General features: G+C 34.8%; 3 protein-coding genes across 4 annotated transcripts in view; 1 reads left to right on the top strand and 2 right to left on the bottom strand.

The window, feature by feature from the left end:
- Positions 1-652, top strand: part of LOC132174042 (G-type lectin S-receptor-like serine/threonine-protein kinase RKS1) — a 1,762-nt gene extending 1,110 nt beyond the window's left edge. The window contains exons 2-3 of the mRNA XM_059585755.1: positions 31-181; positions 364-652. Of these exons, the coding sequence (XP_059441738.1) occupies positions 31-181; positions 364-652 (440 nt within the window). The remainder of the gene's footprint in view (positions 1-30; positions 182-363) is intronic.
- Positions 653-2,792: 2,140 nt separating this feature from the next.
- On the bottom strand, positions 2,793-11,446 carry LOC132173880 (uncharacterized; the record flags this gene model as incomplete). 2 transcript variants are annotated; one of them, XM_059585547.1, is given in 12 exon segments in its annotated part: positions 2,793-3,051; positions 3,817-3,909; positions 4,046-4,168; positions 4,518-4,556; positions 4,748-4,813; positions 5,403-5,465; positions 6,447-6,497; positions 7,854-7,907; positions 7,999-8,019; positions 8,108-8,159; positions 9,104-9,188; positions 11,094-11,445. In XM_059585547.1, coding segments are annotated over 12 exon segments (1,000 nt in total), but the record flags the coding sequence as incomplete, so codon positions are not given.
- Positions 11,447-12,337: 891 nt separating this feature from the next.
- On the bottom strand, positions 12,338-19,999 carry LOC132173881 (factor of DNA methylation 1-like). Its single transcript, XM_059585549.1, has 8 exons — positions 19,796-19,999; positions 16,578-17,512; positions 15,936-16,122; positions 15,391-15,480; positions 14,995-15,282; positions 14,134-14,346; positions 13,464-13,709; positions 12,338-12,625 (listed from the first exon to the last, which is right to left on the bottom strand). Exons 1-7 carry the CDS (start codon positions 19,799-19,801, stop codon positions 13,479-13,481), a joined length of 1,950 nt encoding a protein of 649 aa, XP_059441532.1. The 5' UTR covers positions 19,802-19,999; the 3' UTR covers positions 12,338-12,625; positions 13,464-13,478.
- Positions 20,000-22,396: the final 2,397 nt, after the last annotated feature.

Below are 22,396 nucleotides of genomic sequence, written 5' to 3'. Positions count from 1 at the left end.
CTTTGATAATAGGAATATGATTCATTTCAGGTAGACCGTTAAATCTTTCGCCGGTCCAAGGTCCGGCCCGCCACCATGGAGTTGCGCCCTTGTTTAGGACAAATTGTGGGTACCCAATTGGGTCAATCCCCAATGAGAAGCTTCCGGTTCCCGGGTCATCTTCGGACTTCCAAGATGTTAGGTATCGGCTAAGCCCGGTCCGCCGGTCCAGCCCAAGTTTCATCAACGGAAGCATAGTATTGCTGGGATAGTCGAAGCTCTGCCATGTAACCCTTTGGCTGTCTCGTAGAACCAAAACAAGATTCCCAGAATCTAAGAGCTGAGCCATAGAATTGTTTGTGGTTGAGATTGAAGCATTTGTAGACCAAATTGGGGTGCCTCGGTTTTGGCTGTTAAGGACGAGGTTTCCATGGCCGTTGATGGAGAGGACTCCGGAGGTGTCATTGAGAGGGATGTCTCTGTTTGCCACCCACACAACAGTTTGTTGAGGAACTTTGTTATACCATATTCCGACGTAGCGGCGGCCAGAGTTTCCCGGGCTGAAAAACCCAAGTGCGAAGGTTTTTCCTTTCGAAACCAGGATGTCACCGTCTTTAACGGGCTGGTTTGGGGAAATGGTGTCAAGGGAAATGCAAAATCGGAAAACAAGTAGGGAGAGAAGCAACGATATATTCAATAACTCTTTAGCCGGATTCATGGTGGTTTTTCCGATGAAGATTATAGGTTGACCAACAAGATTGCTGTGTGTTGGTGGGATTGGGCTAAGATTAACGATCAAACTGAACTTGAATAGGGGTAATATTTGACAGGACTCAAAAGATTCATGAGTGCTAAAGTCTGGGAAGTAGGTGAGATATTTAATAAGTAGGGTGCACAATGGAGGAAATAGAAACCACCATGAGAATGGTTTTGTGTGATTTGTGAATCTGTGATTTTGTGAAAGAAGGTGTAGCCATGTGTCAGTTAGTCAGTGACCCAGTGTGTGGGTGAAAGTGAAACACTAGACCAAAAAAAGAAAAAAAAAAGGTGATTCGTGAAGAGTGGTGATGAAGAAAGTAATTTGTCATTATCTTCTTTCTTTCTAGAATTGCTTAGGGAAAAAAAATAATAATAAATTTGTTGAGATAGTAGCCGGGAAATAGTCTTTAAAATTATTTTTACTTTTTAGTCTTTAATTGATAGTAAAACTCACAAGAATATTATTGCTTTGAAAAAAGAATAAAGACAATTTAATTATAAACAAGAATATTGCTTTAATTATTTGTTTTTATTGGTTTGCAGCATTGTTAGACTAACTCCTTTTCGTGGTCCGTGTGTTTTCAAGAAATTCTTCAAGATCACTAATTCACTAAAAGGTATTCATTTTTCTTAGACACTTCTAGTCATTTAATTGTGTTTAGTTTATTTCGCAAGTAGTTTAAATTATTATGTGTTTGTGATGTTGTTAGATGAAAATTTTTAATAGTTACTTTGATTTTTGTTTTTTTCTTTGTTGGGTAATTTGATGAGTTTGATTTGCTTCGTGATACATATATTATGGTATAATTTATTTTTTGATTGTATTTATCATATTATAATAAAAATATAATACATAAAGAGAAAAAAAAAAAAAAAATTATCATTATGTTTTATTATTTTTTTGCGCCCCTAGTAACTCCAATTCCTAAATCTGCCACTGCATGTAATTTTAGGCACATGTTAGTTTAATAGAATGGTTTGAAAGAAATTTTTTTAGTGCACGTAATTTTGGACACATCAGTTTAATAGAATGGTGGGAGGAAAACAAAGCATACACAACTATATAGCTTACTTTTGTCGGTGCAGTTTGCATTTTATTATTTGAAGTTTGAACAATGAATGATATACCGTTAGGCTCTTTGCATTACCTATCAATTCAAATACACTCTGCATCAAATTATATACCATTTCTCTATATTATTATTATTAAAATAATAATAATAATAAAATATCCACAGTTTCCTTGCAAAACCATTACGTTTGCAGTCCCATCTTTTCACAAAGCTATGCTTTTAAATCTATGAAGAATATTCATTAATCATCTCAAGAAGACGAAATAAGATTACTAGGCTTCACCTCTAAACCTATCTATAGAATTAGCCAAAACACACGCACACACACAAAATAAAAAATAAAAAAAAGAGAAAAGGAGAGGAGAATCTCTTGCTTTTTGTTATTTTCTTTTCATTTCTTTCCCCCACATTTCGCAGTCTCTCCCAATTCTCAGGTGGCAGCAATGCGAGACAAGGAAGAATGCAGCTGTCCCAATTCCTTGCAGGCATTGAAATTTATGCTAAAGAAGAATACATAACACACAAAGAGAACCTTGTTGCTGGGCATATTTATAGTAGAATGCGGCCAATCAAAATAGGAAATGCAATACGAATGAAGTCAGAAATTTAATACAAAATATTACAGAATAATGAAATAAACTTGTATATGAAACAATGTATAAATAACCGAGTGATCTCAACATAATCAGATTCTGATATCACAGACTAATAAGCTAAGTATCTAACAAGCTACATATATATGCAGAATCCTTTAACTATATGAATGCCAATAGTATAACCAGATTTGTCCTTGCGTATTCATCACATGTTTCCACAATCAGAGTAGCTTTCACCAAGAGATGGTGATGCCCCCCACAGCCCCCCCGCCCCCCAAAAAAAAAAAAAAAAATCCAAATCAAGTATGAGGCAACGGCTCTCTGAGCCCGAGAAGTTCACTGATGAAACTTGTAATTGACGGGGGCCACCAATAGGATGATGATCCTTTCTCCCCAAATTGAGATACAATTTGCTCTCTCTCGTTGCTTTGGACAACTCCAACATCAACTCCATGCAAACTAATGCCACAATCCTTTTCAATGCTGTTCTTTCTAGACGCCTTTTCCTCCAAGTATGGCACAACATACTTTTTCATATCACTTCTGGAGATCCCAAGATGATTTCCTGGAACACTAAGATACTTGACCCTTCCAGCTTCATCTAAGGTTTTCAAACCAATCCAATCCTCAATGTAAAGCTTTGTCTGCACGAAAAAAGAGTGTCAAAAACTAGGATCCCACATGGGCTCAATACACAAAAGAAAATGTTCTAATACAGATGAAGTTGTAAAGTATATTGCTAGTTGAAATGAACTTCTTTATGTTCCAAGAAGATGTCAATGATGCTTTTTTTATGCTGAACTCCTGGTTTGCACTGCAGAACTATGTGCTAGCCTTGATCATGAAATATAATTTCCAAAGCTAATTGGTTTCATTGTCTGCTGCACATATTGCTTCTAAAGTTTAGACGAGCCTTAATTAATTGTCCACCTTGAGACTCAATGCAATGCCTCATCAATTTATTGTTACAGATAATCTGATGGTTTCTTTCATGTTCTCAATCTTGTGCAAGAAATGTTCAAAACAAGATCTTCCCTCTGGCGCCAGGAATGCTCTGGTAGCATTTGTTGTTTTTCTAGAAATTCTAATCAACAATGTCTCCCCCAGTCATGTTTTTGTCATGATATAGAAGTTGCAGCTATCATTTACTGCAAATAAAAGAGGGCATACTGGTGGTTTAAATATTTTAACATCTTCACCTAAATGATGGCTGTGCCCTCTGCTATGTGTGATCAGGATGGTAATTGCAGTTATGTAACACACATACACACAAGAGCAGAACAGATGACTGAAAATAGACCAAGTTCATCAAAAAAAAGAAGCAAATTTCTAAACCATTTTCGTGGAATTCCATGTCAGCAGACATTAAAATTTTGAAAGTAACTTCTGTTATAAGATAAAAATAAAACCTGCTGCGGAGGTAAAACTGGATTGAAGGCCCCATCTGGGTAATATCCAAACCAGGAGGTTTCCTTAGGTATCAAAACAGTGTCATGCTCAAACTGTTGAACATACAAAAATAAAATGGAGAAGGTTGAGAAATGTTTAATAAGCTAAATTCGTATTATTCTCAGATAATCTAAGAAATCTCAGAGGACCAAGAAATATTGGTAAATGGAATAAAGCTCTCCAACTTACCATAATAAGCACCAAGTTCTGTAAGCTAGTGAACCGTTCCTTGTAAGTGGAGTTTTTCTCAGTAGGGATTTCATTGTTCAGCTTTGGAAGAAATCTGCATTTCTCTAAATAGTTGGAGATAGCCTGGAAATTAAATAGTTGATTCTGATGCTTAGGTTTTCGATCAGGAAAGAGAGAAACATGATAAGGTGTATAATTATCAAATCACGCATATGATGCAGTGATTACATGACGAGTGACAAGAAAAACCACCTATTTCTTTTCTCACAATTAAAATTTAAGAAAAGTTTGATTCTTTGACAGAGAATTTTTAAAAGAATATTGAGCCAAAAACAATTGAAAAGAGGTGGGCTTCTAACTTTCATACTATCTCACTACTACAGGGTCCTAGAATGCATTGCTAAGAGAAGATTATGCAGTAGAAAAGCCTCACTGCAGCATCCATAATGCTCCATCAGCTTATACTACTCACATTTGGTAATTTAAGATAACCGCTGGGGGCTAAGTGACCCTGCAATTCCAGAAATCAAAGTGTCATGCATTGTGAGACATCCTATAGAGAATTGAATTTGACAGTGAAATAGTGACAAGAAGAAAGATCTAACTCCAATAAGGAGTTAAAACACCATAAATGTAAAAATAATAATAATAATAGTAATAATGATACTTTAAACTGAAGAGATCTCAGGTACAGATTTATACTTGGATATACTCGGAATAGATCTCTGACTTGATCAGTTTGTCCGCAATAATGCATAAAACGCCAGACTATAAAAGCAAAAAACCATACAAGAATATTAGACAGAGCTGAAGTTTAAAGAAATTCAAATAAATATCTGCTCCTTGCATTGTCAATTGGTATGATAGTCATTTATTCCCAGGTAACATCATTATCATGGAGACAAAAATTAACAATTAAATTAAAGCTTTGCAAAATCTAACAGATCAATACATATTATGCAGGTCTCAGCATAATCCATGAAGTGAAAGTTCAGAAGTACTCCAAACTTGACTTCACTGAAAATGTGCACACAAGTGATAACCTTAACAACAATGGATCTTTGTGCTGAAGCTGCCCTACACTAACTGGAGCCTTAAACACTATATTTTCAAATTACTAAGGTTGTGATTCAGTTAAATTTATGTAGGGCAGCCGGTGAGACCTAGATAAACACAATAAACATGGGAAAGAGCTAATCCAGTTGGACTCTTACAAGAGCACAAAGAGAGCAATAAAAAAGATCTGTGGATAGATTTGTCTAACATTATACTCAATTACTCTAAATTCAGTAATAATATCAAGAAGGTAATATTAGTATGTAAAGTGGTAATGATGGAAAGCCACGATGATACTTACACCACACAGAGGAACAGAAGCAGTACCAGCATGAGGCCCTCCTAAAGAGATAAAATTCTTAACCTGTTTCAAAAATTAAAAGAGAATTTTCAATTCTTTATACCCAAACATGTATGAAGTAAAAATGCTAAGAGAAGACTAATAGTGGTATTATAGAAGATATGCCCTAAACTGAAAAAGCAAGGATCTGTAGATAGTTTTGTGAACCTATGCAAAGAAGACTAATAACAGTATTATATAGAAGATATGCACTAAACTTAAAAAAACAAGGATCTGTAGATAGATTAATGAACCTATGCAACTTATGCTGAGAGTACACTAGGATGAGACACCCCTTATTTACACTAGCAAAGGAACTCTATTTTCCCACATAAAAAACTTAGCAAGAAAACAGAACACTTTCATTCCAAAGCTGAAAATGGAGAAAATAAAATACCCGTCAATCACTCAGGTATGGTCAACCAGAACGCTGGATGGCAATATCAGCATAATAGAGATGACAAGATAGTTATTTACAGTATTTAAATTTTTGTTTTTTAAATAAAAATAAAAAATAAATCGGTGCACATAGACAGAGAGATTTGACTCATCTATCACCAATACATCTCATTATCATTTCAGATTGCACAGCTGATTGATACTAATGAATTTCAATTATCTGTTTATTGGTTTAAACTGCAGGTAGAATATGTGGTTATTAACCTCCTATTCCTATCCCCATCACCAAAGAGGACAAGAAAAAAAGAAAAAAAAAGAGGGAAAGACTGTGAAAGTAGTAAAAAGAAGAGAAGTATTAGTTATTTCTTCTAAAGTTTTCCAAAAACTCTACATGTAAATGTAATGGATTGACATCTTAAATTATAATTACCAGACAAATAATGAACTTACAAACACCATTCAGCATGCCTTCAAACATACTTAACATGATTTAGGTATATACAAGTATGGTCAAAATATGAAATCATTAAAACAATTCATGCAATATCGAACAACAAATTAGAAAACACTAAACCAGCAAAGTTTATATTGAAGACTGGTTCTTACAGGAGGTCCTCCATCGCAAAATTGTAAAACGCCTCGACCTATTAAATTACCCTGTTAAATCAAACAAACATTAAGAACGAGAACCAGAAGCTACCTGAGAAGCAAAAAAGCAATATACAGTGACTAACTTAATAATTGGTAGTTTGCCAACATGACAAATTGATTCAGCACATACTACAACAACATTTTTCTTCCTTGATAAGAGTAGAGACACATTAAACCCATTCCTAAGTATACCTAGCACACAGGATATCATCCTACCTAAAGCCAAAAAGTGCAACTGAGAAGTATATCAACAGTGTTTTTCCTTTAGCAAGATCACCTAGAAACATCTCAAGAAGAGCTTAACTGCAGCAATTGTCATTGACTAAAAGCAAACATTTTCACCTAAAGTTTGAACATAATTTGCTCTGAAAGTTCATTAAAGGTGTAAAATCGAGCAGAGAAAGGAATATGAATGCACCCAAAAGGAGTGATACAATTCAGGTTGGAAGTAAGTACAAATTCAAGAGGAAGCTAAGCACCAAAAAGAAAGGCCTCTACAGGCAGTGAAAAAAAACAAGATAATGTAGTATTTACTAGAAGGCTGTGATTTTCATAGAGCAGAAAGGTAAAGAAGGAATTCATGAAGCTTCCAGTTGTTGGGAATTGATATTGTACAGTTGAACTGAGTTTATCAACAATAACTTAACTTAAAAAGAAAAAGAGTTTGTCAGCAATGATTAACTCATTCCATTTCCAGTAGCCAAGAAAATTTGGCATCAAATCCTCAGTCTCATTGCACAGAAAAAAAGTACTCAATCTCATTAGTGACAATTGGGTATAATAAACTTACTTTGCTACGATAAGAGCTGAAGACATAATTGGTTTCTCATTTTTAGAACATGTGAAACTATAGGAAAGGAACCAGAAAGGACTCTTCCAAGCTGAGTGGGCTTTGTGATTAAGTATTAGGGTGAACTCAAAGGACCTATACACAACAAACTCCTTGCATGCTAAAAAATATCTTACATGTACATGGTTATGTTGTTTCATGAATCACCTGGCAAGAATAGGCTGCACGTGTGAGTGACATACAAGCACGCACAAACACACACACACAGAGTTACTTGAAAGAAGCAAATTTATTTTCCATAATCAACTGAAGAAAGGATGATGAATTTAAACATGGTATGTTCAACTGATCGGTGAAAGGACATGAATTACATCTCTTATATTGAAAGAGAAATTAAGAAGTGATTCAATTGAAAAGTGCCTGTTCCAATTGAACGTTCTGTAAATTAGATGGAGTTTTAACGGTTTGTCAATATGTCATAAGAGACAAAGAAGACACAGTTAACCAGGAAACAAACTATGTTGCAGTACAAAGGCGTTTGAAACAGGAAAAATCTGATTCTCATAAATCACCTGGGAGAGACCAACTATGTTGTAACCCTTTCTCAGTTCTTTCATTTCCTTCACCTGTAATATAATATTGAACTCAGTGAATCAAAAAACAAACTTTAAAAGCCAGAAGACATAACAGCAACTGTAACCAAGCTAGCTATATCACCTTCTTGCAAACAATTCCGGCCTGCAAACATATAAACTAATTTAAATGAGAAGTGGACAATATAAACAGTACTTCCAATAAAACAGGCCTAGTTTTATTAAGTTCTTGCCTGTTCCTCAAGAGGCATAAACCAAGAATCCCATGTTCCATCTCCAACTTCACTGCAGTAAGGAAAGAAATAAGCATATGGAGGAAATATCTCACATTTGCAGGTCACGATACAAAAGCAAAACATACTCTGAAGACAATGAGAAAAGTTCAGAATTGTTCCAGAAAAAACTGTAACTTCCTGGAACACATTTGATATGTATATCCGTGCATGTATGTGAGTACTTTTTGGTCCCATTAAACATAGACCAGTTTGATAGTTAATTATGACCAAATCTAAAATGCATAAGTGACGTTAAAATCTTTTAAAGAAAAATAGAAGAATAACATAATTTTATTTACAAAAACTAGCTGATGCAACTATGAGTGGTTTAATTATGACATTTTACATGTTCTAATATCTATGCCCTGTAAATTCCGTGATCCTGTCAATTTGTGTGCAAGGAACCAAAGACTCCTAATGGAGATATATAAATATAATAATATAATGAATTAAGAGTGAAAAGTCAATTAAACACTTTGTAGCAAAATGTACTTGTTTAATGTCCACTTTCAGTGATGTATTGTAAGGCAATGTCCAAACTCACAAAGGCAAAAAGAAATTTGATCAATGTGGTAACAAAATGTATGTTGCACACTACAAAATGATTTGGCAGTGGGTTGAGTTGAGAAAACGACAAAGATCCACATTACTGCTCACCTAGTGGGTCAGTCACTTAAAAGGAACAAACATCAATTATATCTATCCTTTCACCTCCTTCAACTAGAACACAATAGGAATAACATATTTGCGAACAACTCATAAGACAAGGTATTAAAAGCATCTAGTCATGATTTATCTTCTTCTTACATAAACTTTTATTTAATTGTATACTTGCAATTTTTTGGTCTATATTCAAATACATGCAGATGCACCACAAGATCCACAAGAATTGAATAGGGATCATTTATAGGGATCATTCAATTTTTCAGAGGATCATATTCTATACAAGCGTACATGCAATATCCTTCAGTGCCAGAAAAGTTGCCCAATAGCTCAGTGAACTGTTTAACTCCTCGATTAGAGCACTGATCTCCAATGCCTGCCATGAAACATTAGAATAGAATAATGACTCTACAGATATCAACCACATAAATATTAACAACAATGAGAAAGGAATAAACTTATTCACACTAATCTGCTAATCCATTAAAGTTAGAAAGCTAGGCATTACATCTTAACAGTATCAAGGGAGATATAATAAATAAAAGAGTATACTAAAATGCTCATGTATAAATACTTAAATTTTAATTGTAAATATATAAGGTCAGAAACTTTAAAAGAGGAATTGCAAAATCCAATTAATAGAATATTAAATTCAGGACTAAAACAGTAAGGGATTCACAAAAAAGCTGGACATCAATTTTCAAAATGCTCAAACTTCTCAAAAAATATGATAACAAAGAGTTTTTATTGCCATAAATAATAATTGGTCTGCTAAATTCCGCAGCTAATTAAATGCACGAGTTAAAAAGGTAAGAGGAAAACATAATAATAACCATTGTCATCTATTGAAATTGTATTGTGCTACCTTAAACAAGTATTAAAGAAATATAAGTAGACATATTTACGTGCCACTATAGTAAAATCCATTCAAAATACTAAATTAAACACAGTTCACGATTTAATTCTCCGCAAAATAACCTAGCATCCCACCATTTTATGTATGTCTGACTCTAGAGGTTATGCACATTAGATGATTCCAGCAAAAGCACATATGGTATAACATGCAATCCCACCATAATAATTGTTTTTCTCCTTTTGATTTGTAAGTCTTATCACTAAACCAAAAAAAATAAATGTTGACACAGCTAGCGGCAACTCTAAAAAACTACTCTATTCTGAAAGGTTTCAATTTAAAGAGTTTTTAGCAATGACAACCTCAACTTGTCTCCTAATATAAACAATTTTTGATAAACATAACTAAACAAGCATCATCCTTCCTTTAGCTTATTTTTCCTTCTGTTTAGTCTTGCTTCAAAAAAGCAAGGCTTGCTTTATACAACTAAAAATTTATTTGCATAAATTGAAGGAGAAGAGGTTCTGGGACCTTCTGCTCGCATGCAAATGAGCAAGCTTTCCTTGAAACCAAATCAGTCAAGTAGGGTCAAGTGTGGTGTGTGCAAGCATGTAATGGCATTTTATCATTTATGATTACAATTCTGCAATTAATTCTCACCCTCTTGCTCTGTAGGGTATTTTCTTCACTTTTTCATCAGCAACTCGCACAATATTGAGTTTGTGATAGTACCACCCCTAAATTAGGATTTTTGTAAGCTACCCAAAGGGTTTATTCGGCTTTCATTAATTCTAGATAAACAGAGGAAATTCATGAACTGTGGCAGGATGTTAATATGTCTATGCTCCGGTACCTTCCAATTAACCCCTAACAGGACCGTGTTAACTCAAATACAGGGATGCTTGATGTTTTTAGTTACCTTAGAGACTTCTTGAAACATACTCTTGACGTCACTGGTTAGATTAATTAAAACAAATACTCCTATTCAAACTCATCTTATTACAACAAAATCTACTGATATATTGCTTAATGATCAAATAAAATGAAGACTCATTCCATTTCTTGCTTTAATTGTCAGCTTTACACTTAAGACAAGCATATACACGCGTGTATATACCGATTAGTGACAGATTTAGAATACGGTTTCTATATAAACATCTTCAGCATCATGAGCATACGAATTCCAATTACAAGATGATACTTTACTTCACAATCTACCAAAAGCTTTCATTAGTAGCGTATAAAGACTATCAATTATCTTGTATATCAAATGCCCAAAAAAAAAAAGAAAGAGTAAACAGTAGCATCCAAATTCCAAATACCCAGCGGGAAAAGAAAAAGAAAAAGAAAACCCAATAACACCACAAATCAAAAACAGAATCAACAAACAAAAGTCTGATTCAGAAGAAACAGAGTGAAAAAAGATACCATGAAGTACTATGAAGGGCATGCACTGCGAAAGTGGGATGCTTACGAAAACCCAGATGAAGATGGAGGCAAAAACCGGTAAGGGGAAAGCCATGAACTTTATGAGTTGTACTTACAAGAAGAAAAAACAAAAAAAAAAAAAAAGATCAAAGGGAATGGAAACGACTCCAGGAACTTTTGAAGGATTTTTCTTCTTCTTTTCTCGTTTTGGTTGGCCGATTAGGGTGTCATGGTAGTTGGGGGTAAGTGATTGGCGAAGAACTCGAAAAACATGGGAAGGCACAAATCTGACGACACGAGGGAGCGCTGCTTGTGCTGCAGTACCATTTATTGTCGTCATCAGTTCTCTTCTTCAAGTCACCAATCGGATGTATGATAGGATTGGATTATCTGCAGCAATGTTCTTGTTTGTTACTATGTGGGCCTTGTTTTGTCGAGTTTAATTTTTATTATTATTTTTTATAGATCTGTCAAGTTTAATTAAGTTGCGGTTGGAAATGAAGATTAGAACACTGGGGAAAAAAAAAAAAAAAAAAAATCTTGAATTTAGTTAAAGGAAAATATGTTTTGAGTGATTAACAAGCTTTAGGCTAAAAAATTATCAATTTACTCTCGAAGGTTAGAATGATTATTAAAAAAAAAAAATTCACCCACCTTCAGTTGAGTTTTAAGGGCGTTGCTACGTACCCAGTCATAAAATGACACGTGTTTCATTTAATAAAAAATAATATTAAATAAAAATTCTAGAAAGGCTACGTTGGTCTTTATCAGTTGGGCATGAAGGTGAGGTTGATAATTTTAAGATCCAAATGATTTGCACATTTTTTTTCTTTTGATAGTGATGGTACCAAATTTCGTGCGATCGGATACAATGGTCACTTGCAAATCAAAGAGAAAATCATTGGAGTAGCATCGGTCTTGAGCTAGCGAGTCTAGTAGGACTAGAGTTGCAATTTACGATTGTTTCATGCAGAAGCATAAAATAGACAAAGATGCCTGATAACTATGCTATTGATTAGCGCAAATATGGCTAAATCATATTTAAGAATAATCAAGTAGATTGGCTTGTGGACAGTAGTATATATATATATATAAAAGAATAAAAAAAATTGGAATCTTGTAGGATGAGGGAAAAGATGCAAACAGAAAAATGAGATGATGCTCTAGCATGCCAAAATGATACCAAGCTGCTTAAATCTTCAGCTAGAAATATAAGAATAGAAAAGGGTCCTGGAAAGTGGTGTAAATAGGCTCACAAGAAGTTTTTGTCATAATATTGAATTCTAAAACTGCAGTCACTAAAGAAATTTCCACCAATAAAGTTAAAAAGTTCACAATTTCACTGGAGAATTGTCGAATTTTTCAAGTCCAAAAGATCCTACTCTATAGCATACATACAAATGGAGCCAACTAGCTGGACAAAAGATATGTAGTACCAAAAACTAATGCTCCCACCTTCTTCCAGATCCATTATAGATTTCTGCATCCATTTTCCCTCTTGGAATTTCTGTCTCTCAATTTTCCTGTGTTACCTAGCATTAAAATCTCATTATAAAACAGCAGTTAATGAAACTTCAACAAGTTGTATTCATATTTGATGACTTGCCCATTATCGGTTCGAACACGATATAGTTATGAATCAATCTGTATCACTAACATGTTCTTAGATAGTACAACAGCCATCACCAGTTTAGATGATTATAAATTTATAATTGGAGTATAGGAGTAATAGTTGATGCATTTTCTCTTCTTTTTAATATGAATACACATTCTCTTTTGTTTTCATGCACATACATTATATCATCTCAATCCACATTAAACAAAAAGATTTCTCTTCTTTTTCTTTTTTTTTTTTTCAATTGTTAAAATTTAAAATGACAAATACAAGTTGTTACCCGCAATTCAAAAACTAAATGGTTAAAGCAAGAGTTGCATATATATATATATATATATGATTCAAGATGATCGGCCATAAAAACAACTTGTATTTTTTCCTGCCATCAAATTAACTAATTGGGGTTCATCACAATTTAGTCTGAACTAAAGTACCAGATAAAAAATTATTTCACTAAACACGTCACGAATTTGCAAAAGCTGGGAGCCCCATCATTCTGCATATATCAGCTCATCTGTATAGTGATGATAGTTAATTACACTCCTTGAATGTCATGTGAATAATCTCTTACACAAGGTTTTCAAAAAATAATTGTATCTTTGGAAACAAAAGATTGTAACAACCAATATTTAAGTCCATTAGTTTTGGAGCTTATTTGGCAAGGCAATCCCAAGTTGGCCTACAAATGAGCTTAATATTTTATATCAACTGCACTTAATTAAAACTTAATTAAGATATATGAATAGAATACTAACCTCTGACAGTCTGACTCACTGTCTCTTGCGCTTAAGTGTGTTGATATTCTTTAAGATGTAACTGATGACCTCCTTTAATGTGGCTTTCCTTTCTTCTTTGAAGTTCCAGAGCTCAGAAACAATGTATCTGCCACTTGGATTATACTCATTGATCTCTTTCAATGCACAAATGACAACCATGTATATCCCTTCCCCCCACAACTGTTTGAGATTTCGTAGCTTCTCATCTTCTTCATTTACTACTTCCTGCATCAACACAAATTATTAGCCTTTCAACCATTCCTCAAATGTTGAAATGAGGATTAAAAAGAAAAAAAAGTTTAATCCTGGAACTTATGAAATCTTATAGACAACATGAACAAATTTCTTTTTTGAGTCATGGTTTGCATGCTTAAAAGGACACACTTCATATAAGAAAAATTTAAGTAAGCAATTAGGAGACAGCAGCCCATCATGAGTAACTTGTGAGCAGAAATCGAATATCTAAAAACTTTTTTTGGATAAGTAGAAATCGAATATCTAAAAACTAGTTTTGATTCATGCTTTTTATAATAGCAACATATACAACTATATGATATAAATGACAAATATGAATTCACACAAGCTCCTAACACAACTGTATACATGAATACAACAATAAGAGGCTTAAACAGGATTTAAAAGAATATACCTGGGTTTCACCATCGATATCAACAATTTTAAAAGGATGCCAGCTTGGATCTTTCAAATTCTCCTGCCACAAGGAGCATAGTGTCAAGGCCTGCACATTTGCTTCCTCAAGGGGAAGTCGCTGCTGGCATGTATTCTGAAACGGCTTCTGATCAATTTCTCCCATTCTCTTTATTCCAATATTAGTGCGATTACACAGCATATCCGTTAAACCCTAAAGAAGGAAAAAAGAAAAGCAACTTCCATTACATTATTAATTATACATGTAAACATGAAAAAGTCACTAATGCAACTTTTTTTTTTTTTTTTCCACTTTGGTTTTAGTATATGGCATGATTATGGGCAGATTCATCTCTAGGAGCTTATGCCTTTTTTACTTTATGGTCCATTAGACACCATTAGGGCCTCTAGGGCAATACAATTAATGGTGGTCTTCTTTTATCCCATGGAACTCTTGTACTCCTTTCAGCAAAACTAAAATGAAATAGAGCACACAATTGCTATCAATTGAATGTCATTAGCTTGTTTCTGAAAGTTACCAGTCAAAAGCACATCAATGATTAAAGTACTTAATCTCGTTCCCATCTCTGTTCAGAAACAGAAATGTCAATTGGATGATAATGTCATCTGCTACTTCTGATTTTTGAGATCTCAAGTGGGACAATTTGATCAGTGGTTCCTGATTCCTATGCATAACTTGAAACCACATATTTAAGACACATTTAATACAATTTCCAACACAACAATACTAAACCGCTTTCTAAAACAATATCAAACTAGTGACTCTATTGGATGCATATTGTCCCCAAATACACAGACACATGCATATAGACAAATGTGTGTATAGCAAAAGAAATCATACTGCAATTAATTTTTTGCGAGCTCCTTGTAGCTCGTCATTGCTCTCTCGCTCTTTAGCAATAAGGACAAGATTTGTATATTCCATATCATTTAAATCATCGACTTTTTGTTGCAATTCATCATTCATGTCTTCCATCTTCTTTCGAACTGCTTCATCATCGTCATCTCCAAGATGCTTTATCACCTGGAGTTTCCCTTTAATTTCTTCAATTTCCATTTCTAACTTCAGTTTAGCATCCAACTGCTTTTCCAGCTGAAGTATCTTATTAAGGGCTTCCTCTTTCTCCCTCTAAAAAATTAAAATTCCTAATTAACGAGTGCTACAAAAAGTGTAAAATGAAGAGCAACTATTATGCAGCATATGAGACAGACTCTAGTTAAAACCTGAGCCACTCACCTTTTGCTCTTCAACCAACCTTAAGACATTCCCATCAGCCTTTTTCTGCTCCATGGATGCCAATTGAAGAGAATTGTTCCTAACATCATGCTAGAAGTACCAAAAATAAACATCAATACCCAGCATGTAGTGTTTTGCATGGAGCACTTCAAAGAGCTCCTAAATCTATCATTTATTATTTTATTTATTCCAAATAAGAAAGTATCAGTAGCTTTTATTCAGTGAAAACTAAAGGATTCTTGGGGCAGTAAGCTTATATATAAAGATGTAGATATGAAGGATAACAGTGAATGTGCCATTACAATGAAAGTGAAAGTAAGCCGCGCATAAATTGGTAAAGAAATGTTAGAGTTGGTCCCCAGTTCCAGCATGGGACAAGCACCCAAACAAGCTTAGCTCAAATCATAGCAAGTTGATCTAAAGCAAGTACGTCTGAAACTACTAAGATTTATAACAAGCATCTAAGCAAGTGATATGGAACGTTAAAACTTCTGCTTAATGAAAAGAATAGTTCTGTTTGGAAATGTCACATTCACATATATCACCTTTTTCTTCTCCTCATCAAGCTTTTGTCTCTCATGCTCAGTTAGTGCTTCCCGTTTGTTCAGTTCTTTGCTCCAGGAATCAAGTTTCTTTTTCTTAGTCTCCAATTCGTGATTCAGTTTTTCATGTTCATCAAATATCCTTCGAACATTATCACGTGCAAGCTGCTGCATCTTCCTCATTTCTGATCAATCAAACAGTTAAATATAATTTATTTTTCATGCCATATCATGCATAATGATGATGGCATTAACATAATTTAAAATGATGGCATGATTTTTTGTGATTTCTAATTCCTGGGTCTCAACACTATGAACTTCTTTTGAAGCGTATTGAAAAAAATCTTTCCTTTCATATGGCGTACAATCATTGGTCTTATGATCTGTCATGAGCCCGATATTCAAATCCAGCAATAAGGAATAAGTACAAGCCGTAAAGTTTTTGTTGTTTTGTCTAGGATAGTGAACAGAACATTCATGAGACCTTTCCTACAATGCCACATTTCTATATTTATACAAGTTTGGCTAAGCATTAACATAACAAAAAGGCAAGTTTCAACATACACCAGACACTGCAAATGAGCATGCATTTGTATTATGAAGCATGTATCAACAAACACAGAAAGAACCAGCAACAACCCTCCAAGAAAAGCAGAGTGTAGCTTGTCTTTCTCCACAAGCATCCTACTCAAGGACATGGTCTTTTCATTGTACTGGTTATGTAGTTCATTGAGGGTTTCAATTGTAATATCAATTTTATTGGCTAGATTTTCCAAAACATTGTTTCTGGTATGAGCTGCTTCCTGGACAATGTCAGATACAGTTCTTAACTGCCCTTTATTGCGAAGGAAATCTCCTATTGGCCCTTCTGCATCATAATCATCAGCACATGCACACCACCCATATGTATCAGAGCCAAGATGTGTTTTCCGTGTACTCCAGTCCTTTTTGCTGCAATGCTCAGTTACAAACGATTTCTCAAATTCAGTTGCATTCATGAAACCGTTCCAATCATTATTAAATTCCACTACAGCTTGGGCATTTAAGTCATCTTCATCCGAGAAAACATGAACTCCCAATGGTTTAAATTTATCAAATCTTTTCAACCAGTACTCAGAACAATGAACAGTTTTTGTATCTCCTGGCTCGCACACTATGTTAACAATGATCCCCATCCAAGGCCACACATAAATTTCATCTTGGTTTGGAGGCTGAGTGAGAGGTTGTGGTAAAATTGGGACTTGTGTTTGATCCACTTCATTGGCTAGGTCAGTCTCCAAGTACTTTGCCAACGCAAGGTGGTTTGCCTTTTGTTTTGCACTTCTGTTAGCAGAACCTTTACCAACTCCCGAAGCATGTTGAAGCAAATCCTTGTACTTGTAATCTTGTTTCTTCTTCCCAGCACAGAAAGGACATCGAAGCATACCATTGAGACCTTTAACTTTGTACTTTCCAGCCATCAGCTGATCATATGGCTTCTCTACAAAGTCATTGATCTCAGATTCACTAATATCTGACTCTTCAGAGCTGTAGTCCATTATACTTTGATACAATCGCCAGAAAATACTCAGACTAGGAGCCTGAAAGAAACATTCTAGTGGCCATTAAGCAGCATTTCAAAAAAAAAAAAAAAAAAAAAAAAAACAATGAAAGGATTGATTAACATCCAGCAAGTTTAGAAGAGTGATGCTAGGTTGTATTCTCATCCAGATAAACGGTAGGGCCAAGGCACACTGAACGATAAATGATGTTGCAAAGAATATTGCATGACTACAATATGTAATTAAGCAATCATTTAAAAGTTTTAACAGAATCTCTCACAAAGTTTTTGGATTCGAGCACATGGTGTCCAATTCAACCACTAAAAAACACAGCCTCAAGCGAGAAATTTTTGATAAAAACCTTAGCCTCAAAGAGAGCAACTAAGATTAGAAAAGGCAGCTAAAGGGGGCAACTAAGAAAGAGTGAACTAATGAAGCTAGTGCCGATGCCTCTGAGAGATTAGAGGACAGAGAAGCTTTACATACACATAATTGTTGAAGAATGAATTTATTTCAAAAAAGCAAAAGGAATCCTCAAATATAAACATCTAAAAGATGAAGTGCAGAATGAGTAAATTAGGGTTCTTCCATCTATATATAAGTAGGAACACACCTAGAACTACTTTCTTCTACATAAGTATTTCCTATTGTTATAATGATATAAATTCTAGCAATTATAAAATTCAATGCAAACCACAATCATATTGTTAAGAACTAACAAATATGGTAAAAGAGATAGCTTATAAAAATATCAAATTATATAACAGTGAAACCTAATTCACTTGTTTTTGTCCTATGCTTTGCAAAATGGTGCATTTTTTCACACTTAAGCTGCACCCAATAAGTGGCATTTTGCCTGAACGAATCTTTGGCTGCCAAACAACTCTTGCAGTTGGTGAAGCTCTTCCAAATATGAAAATTTATTTTATTTATTAAAGACTTGAAAGCCATTTATGGGGATTAGGAAAGTTTGAGAATCATTTCAGCAACACAAGTTGAAAGGCATTTATGGTCTCAAACATAATTGAAGTAATCTTTTCGTAAAAATCTTATAATGCAGAACAGGAGACAATATCTCCCTGAAACTTCTAGGCTCAAATGATTAATAGATCTTCACAACCACACTTTTTTTAATTTTTTTATTTTTATGAATAATCTTCACACATAGTTGAACCCACTATCTTTTTCCTTTCTTGTAAGTACGCAATTGAGTGATATGTCTGAAAACAAAACTAATAATAATGACAACAACAATAAAAATCATGAAAGGAGAAAAAGGCTTGAGATAGAGAGATAGAGAGATAGAGAAACTTTGTCCTAGTTGACTTGATATCAAGGGAACAACTATGATTTTTTTTTTCTTTAAAAGTGAGAAAACGTGTGAGTGTGATAAAAACGCAAAGGGTAGGAAGTGAAGAAAACTTCTGAACAAGAGCAATAACATAAATTGAAACAAAATCACTAAAATGCTTGGTGTTGTGGCAAAGTGCAATCAAATGAGTGGTTTGCCTCCATTTTTGCAGATAACCTTATTACATGCGACAAAGTCGCACGCTTATGACACTTCAAAGAAAATAGAAAATGAATCTAGAGACATAACAACATAGGAGGCAAGAACTTGAAATGATTAGGAAAAGAAGATGCATTTTAAGCTATTTAAAATGTAATGGTAAAAGGGATATTTTTCATAACGCAAGGAACCCAAAAAAGAAAAGAAAAGAAAAGACAGAGAAGTGCTTCAAGTGCATAAAAGTGATGAAAGTATACAAATACCAGTAAAAAATATCAAAAGGGAAACCCAAATGAGAAAGAAAAAAAGAAGAAGAAATTGGCCTGTATGCTTATACAAATACCAGTAAAACATATCAAACAGGAAACCCAAATGAGAGGGAAAAAAAAAAGAAGAAGAAGAAGAATCTGGCCATTATGCTTAGACAAATACCAGTAAAACATATCAAACAGGAAACCCAAATGAGAGAGAGAGAGAGAGAGAGAGAGAGAAGAATCTGGCCATTATACTTATACAAATACCAGTAAAACATATCAAAGAGGAAAAAAAGAAGAAGAAGAAGAAGAAGAAGAATCTGGCCATTATGCTTATACAAATACCAGTAAAACATATCAAACAGGAAACCCAAATGAGAGGAAAAAAAGAAAGAAGTAGAAGAAGAAGAAGAAGAATCTGGCCATTGGCCCATTATGCTTATAAAAGAACAAATGATAAAAGCATATTTGGTGAAATCGATAACTTGAACTTATTTTGTCCTCCAAATTCGTTTTCAACATCAAAGTAACCAACTTTAGGAGAAAAAAGAGTCGAACCAACATAGTGACTTCTTCGGCTCCGGATTACAAAGCAAGAGAATTTGACCTGTAAAGTTGCTTTGGAGTATCTTTATCTTCTTTCTTCTTCTGCGTAACGTTCCTTACAGTGATACGAAAGAAAGAGCAATGGGGGAGAAAGGAATACACAGTGGTGCAGACTGCAGTGTGTGTGGCCGTGTGGGTGAAGAAGCAGGTGAAAGGGCGCTGCATTAAAGGTGAAGCGTCAGCTGGCTGCTGACTGTCTGGGGAAGACTAAAAGATGGACTCTTTGGCGAACAGGGAAGACAGGTGGAAGGATCTGGGTCAAAAGTATGTGCCACGTGTATCTTAAGTAGGTGGAGGAGAAGCTGATGTGGAGGTGACCTGGCAGATTTGCATGGTGTTTAAGCTGACGTATACTTTGATTTGTAATGGTTTGGGCCCGGTTAGTTTTCGTTTTGGGGCCCGGTTAGTTGAGTGGGTTAAAAAGGCTCATTGTTTTGTGAATTTTCTGTTTTTTAAAGTAACGATAGACACTCAAACTCTCATGATATCGTATTAACGAAACTTTTAAAATTATTATCAAATATTAATTTAATAATGATTCATTCTAAATTTAATAATAATTTTAAAAACTACAACAAAAAATATGAGAAAGTGAGTATATAATTTTACTTTTTTTTAAAAAAAAATTGTTTGTTAATGGGCCAAGAACTGGTCTTATAGTAGAGATAGTTCAATCGGCTAAGGACTATTCCTTAGATTACTCTTTATAAAGTGAAAGTCATTAGTTCGAATCCCACATATTACCAAAGATTAAAAAAAAAGGAGATATGCTATACTTATTTATTTGTAGTCTTAGGGCTTTATCCTATGAATATAAATCATAAACTAAACGGCGTAAAATATCTTGTTTTTATTTTCTTTATTCAGCCATTTATTTATTTTCTAATTTCATTATTAATTTCTTCATGGCATTAGACCTATAGACTAAAGCCGATTGTTTGATCCTATATTGCAATTTTTTTTATTTGTCCTTTGTTTCATATTGATTTCACAATTACAAAACTTCTTTATTTTATAATGTTGTTTTATGTTTGTTTAGAAAAAAAAAAAAAAAAAAATTGCAAACATTGCCACAATTTTCTAGTTTGCAATTTATGTTTGCCTCAGCCAACTCTACCGCCAAAGAAGACATTACCATATCCTCATCCTCTGGCACCTTGTCCAATTGTCGACTTTGTCTTTTCTAGTGCTTTCTTTGACGCGTCGCCTCGATTCAACGCCTCACAGTGCTGCCACCTTCTTTGCCGTTGTCCACCTTCCTTTGGCCTCTAGCAGTCCACCGGTCCCTTTTGTTGGCAGGTTTCATCCTGTCGTCTCTATCTTTTGCCCTCCATGGCTCGATACTGCCGGTTCCTCTGGCTATCCATGCCTCATTTTAGGCACCTCCACCTCTAGTTGTACAAGCCCAACGCCGATACCTTCTTTTTCGTCATTGCACAATGCCGTTCCCTCCGATCGCTGCCGTTTCCTTTGAGATTGTTTAAAACCCAGACCCATTTTAATTCATAATTAGCTTCCATTTTGGCCCATAGTTGGCCCTCTTTTAGTATTATTATGTAAGACGCATTTCCAATCATTGTCGCCGACTGCCTCCAAATACTGTGGTCAACCGCATTCAAAGGAAAAGATCAAACTTAAGTTTCCAAAATCTTTCACCTTGAGTTTGATGAGGGTTGTTACAATATATTCCAAGATATGATTTAACTAAGTGATTAGATTCTAGCATTTTTTTTTTTTTTCCTTTTTTTGAACAAATTATAATCTTTATTGATAAAACGTGAATCAAGTGAGGCAAAATTGTAATGCCCCAAAAATGGTTTTGACCAGTTCAGTAGGCTATGCTACTAACAATTACCCCAATTTAGCTAACTAGGGAATCGGCGCCCCTCTCACGCTGTTGCATATTTTAACATAACTAACATCAAATTCTTCCATAAAACATAAAACAATTAGTAAAATTCGGTTGCAATTAAACCATATAATCTTATCACCTACAAAAAAAAAAAAAAGAAAAAAAAAACCATATAATCTTATCAATCCTTTGAGAGGCAGAAACAGTCAATATGAGTGATATCCTTGCATGTATGAGCTCTCAACATCTGAATTCTAACTTTCCAAGTCAGGATCTACAATCCCCGCCCTTCAGTCCTTTCTTTGCTTTCTCTGTTGAAATTATAACGAAAAATTGAGTAGAAAACACCTGCCCAACTTTTAGTCTGGTCAAAGTCAACGGTCAACGGCCAACATGTAAAAAGTCAAAGTCAAAAGTCAGCGCATAAAAGTCAACTCTTGGAAGGTGCTGACGTGACCAATGTGCTAACGTGGCCGTTCTGATGATGTGGCAGAGGCGCTGACATGGCACTGGATGACATGGCCTATGGCTAATATGGTGCGCTGAGGGGTTCACACGTGGTTGGCAAGCGAAGAAGAGATGCGTTGGCGCATGTGGTGCACGCGCCAGGAGCTGCGACAGTGTGAGGCGCGTGCATCTCACGCGCCAAGGAGGAGTTTGGCATGTACGGCGCATGAATCCCACGCGCAGGAGCTTCTACT

Source organism: Corylus avellana, chromosome ca3, assembly GCF_901000735.1.
Source record: "Corylus avellana chromosome ca3, CavTom2PMs-1.0".
Taxonomy (NCBI): domain Eukaryota; kingdom Viridiplantae; phylum Streptophyta; class Magnoliopsida; order Fagales; family Betulaceae; genus Corylus; species Corylus avellana.
Note: the sequence above shows the minus strand (reverse complement) of the source record. Positions and strands in the feature narration are given on the sequence as shown.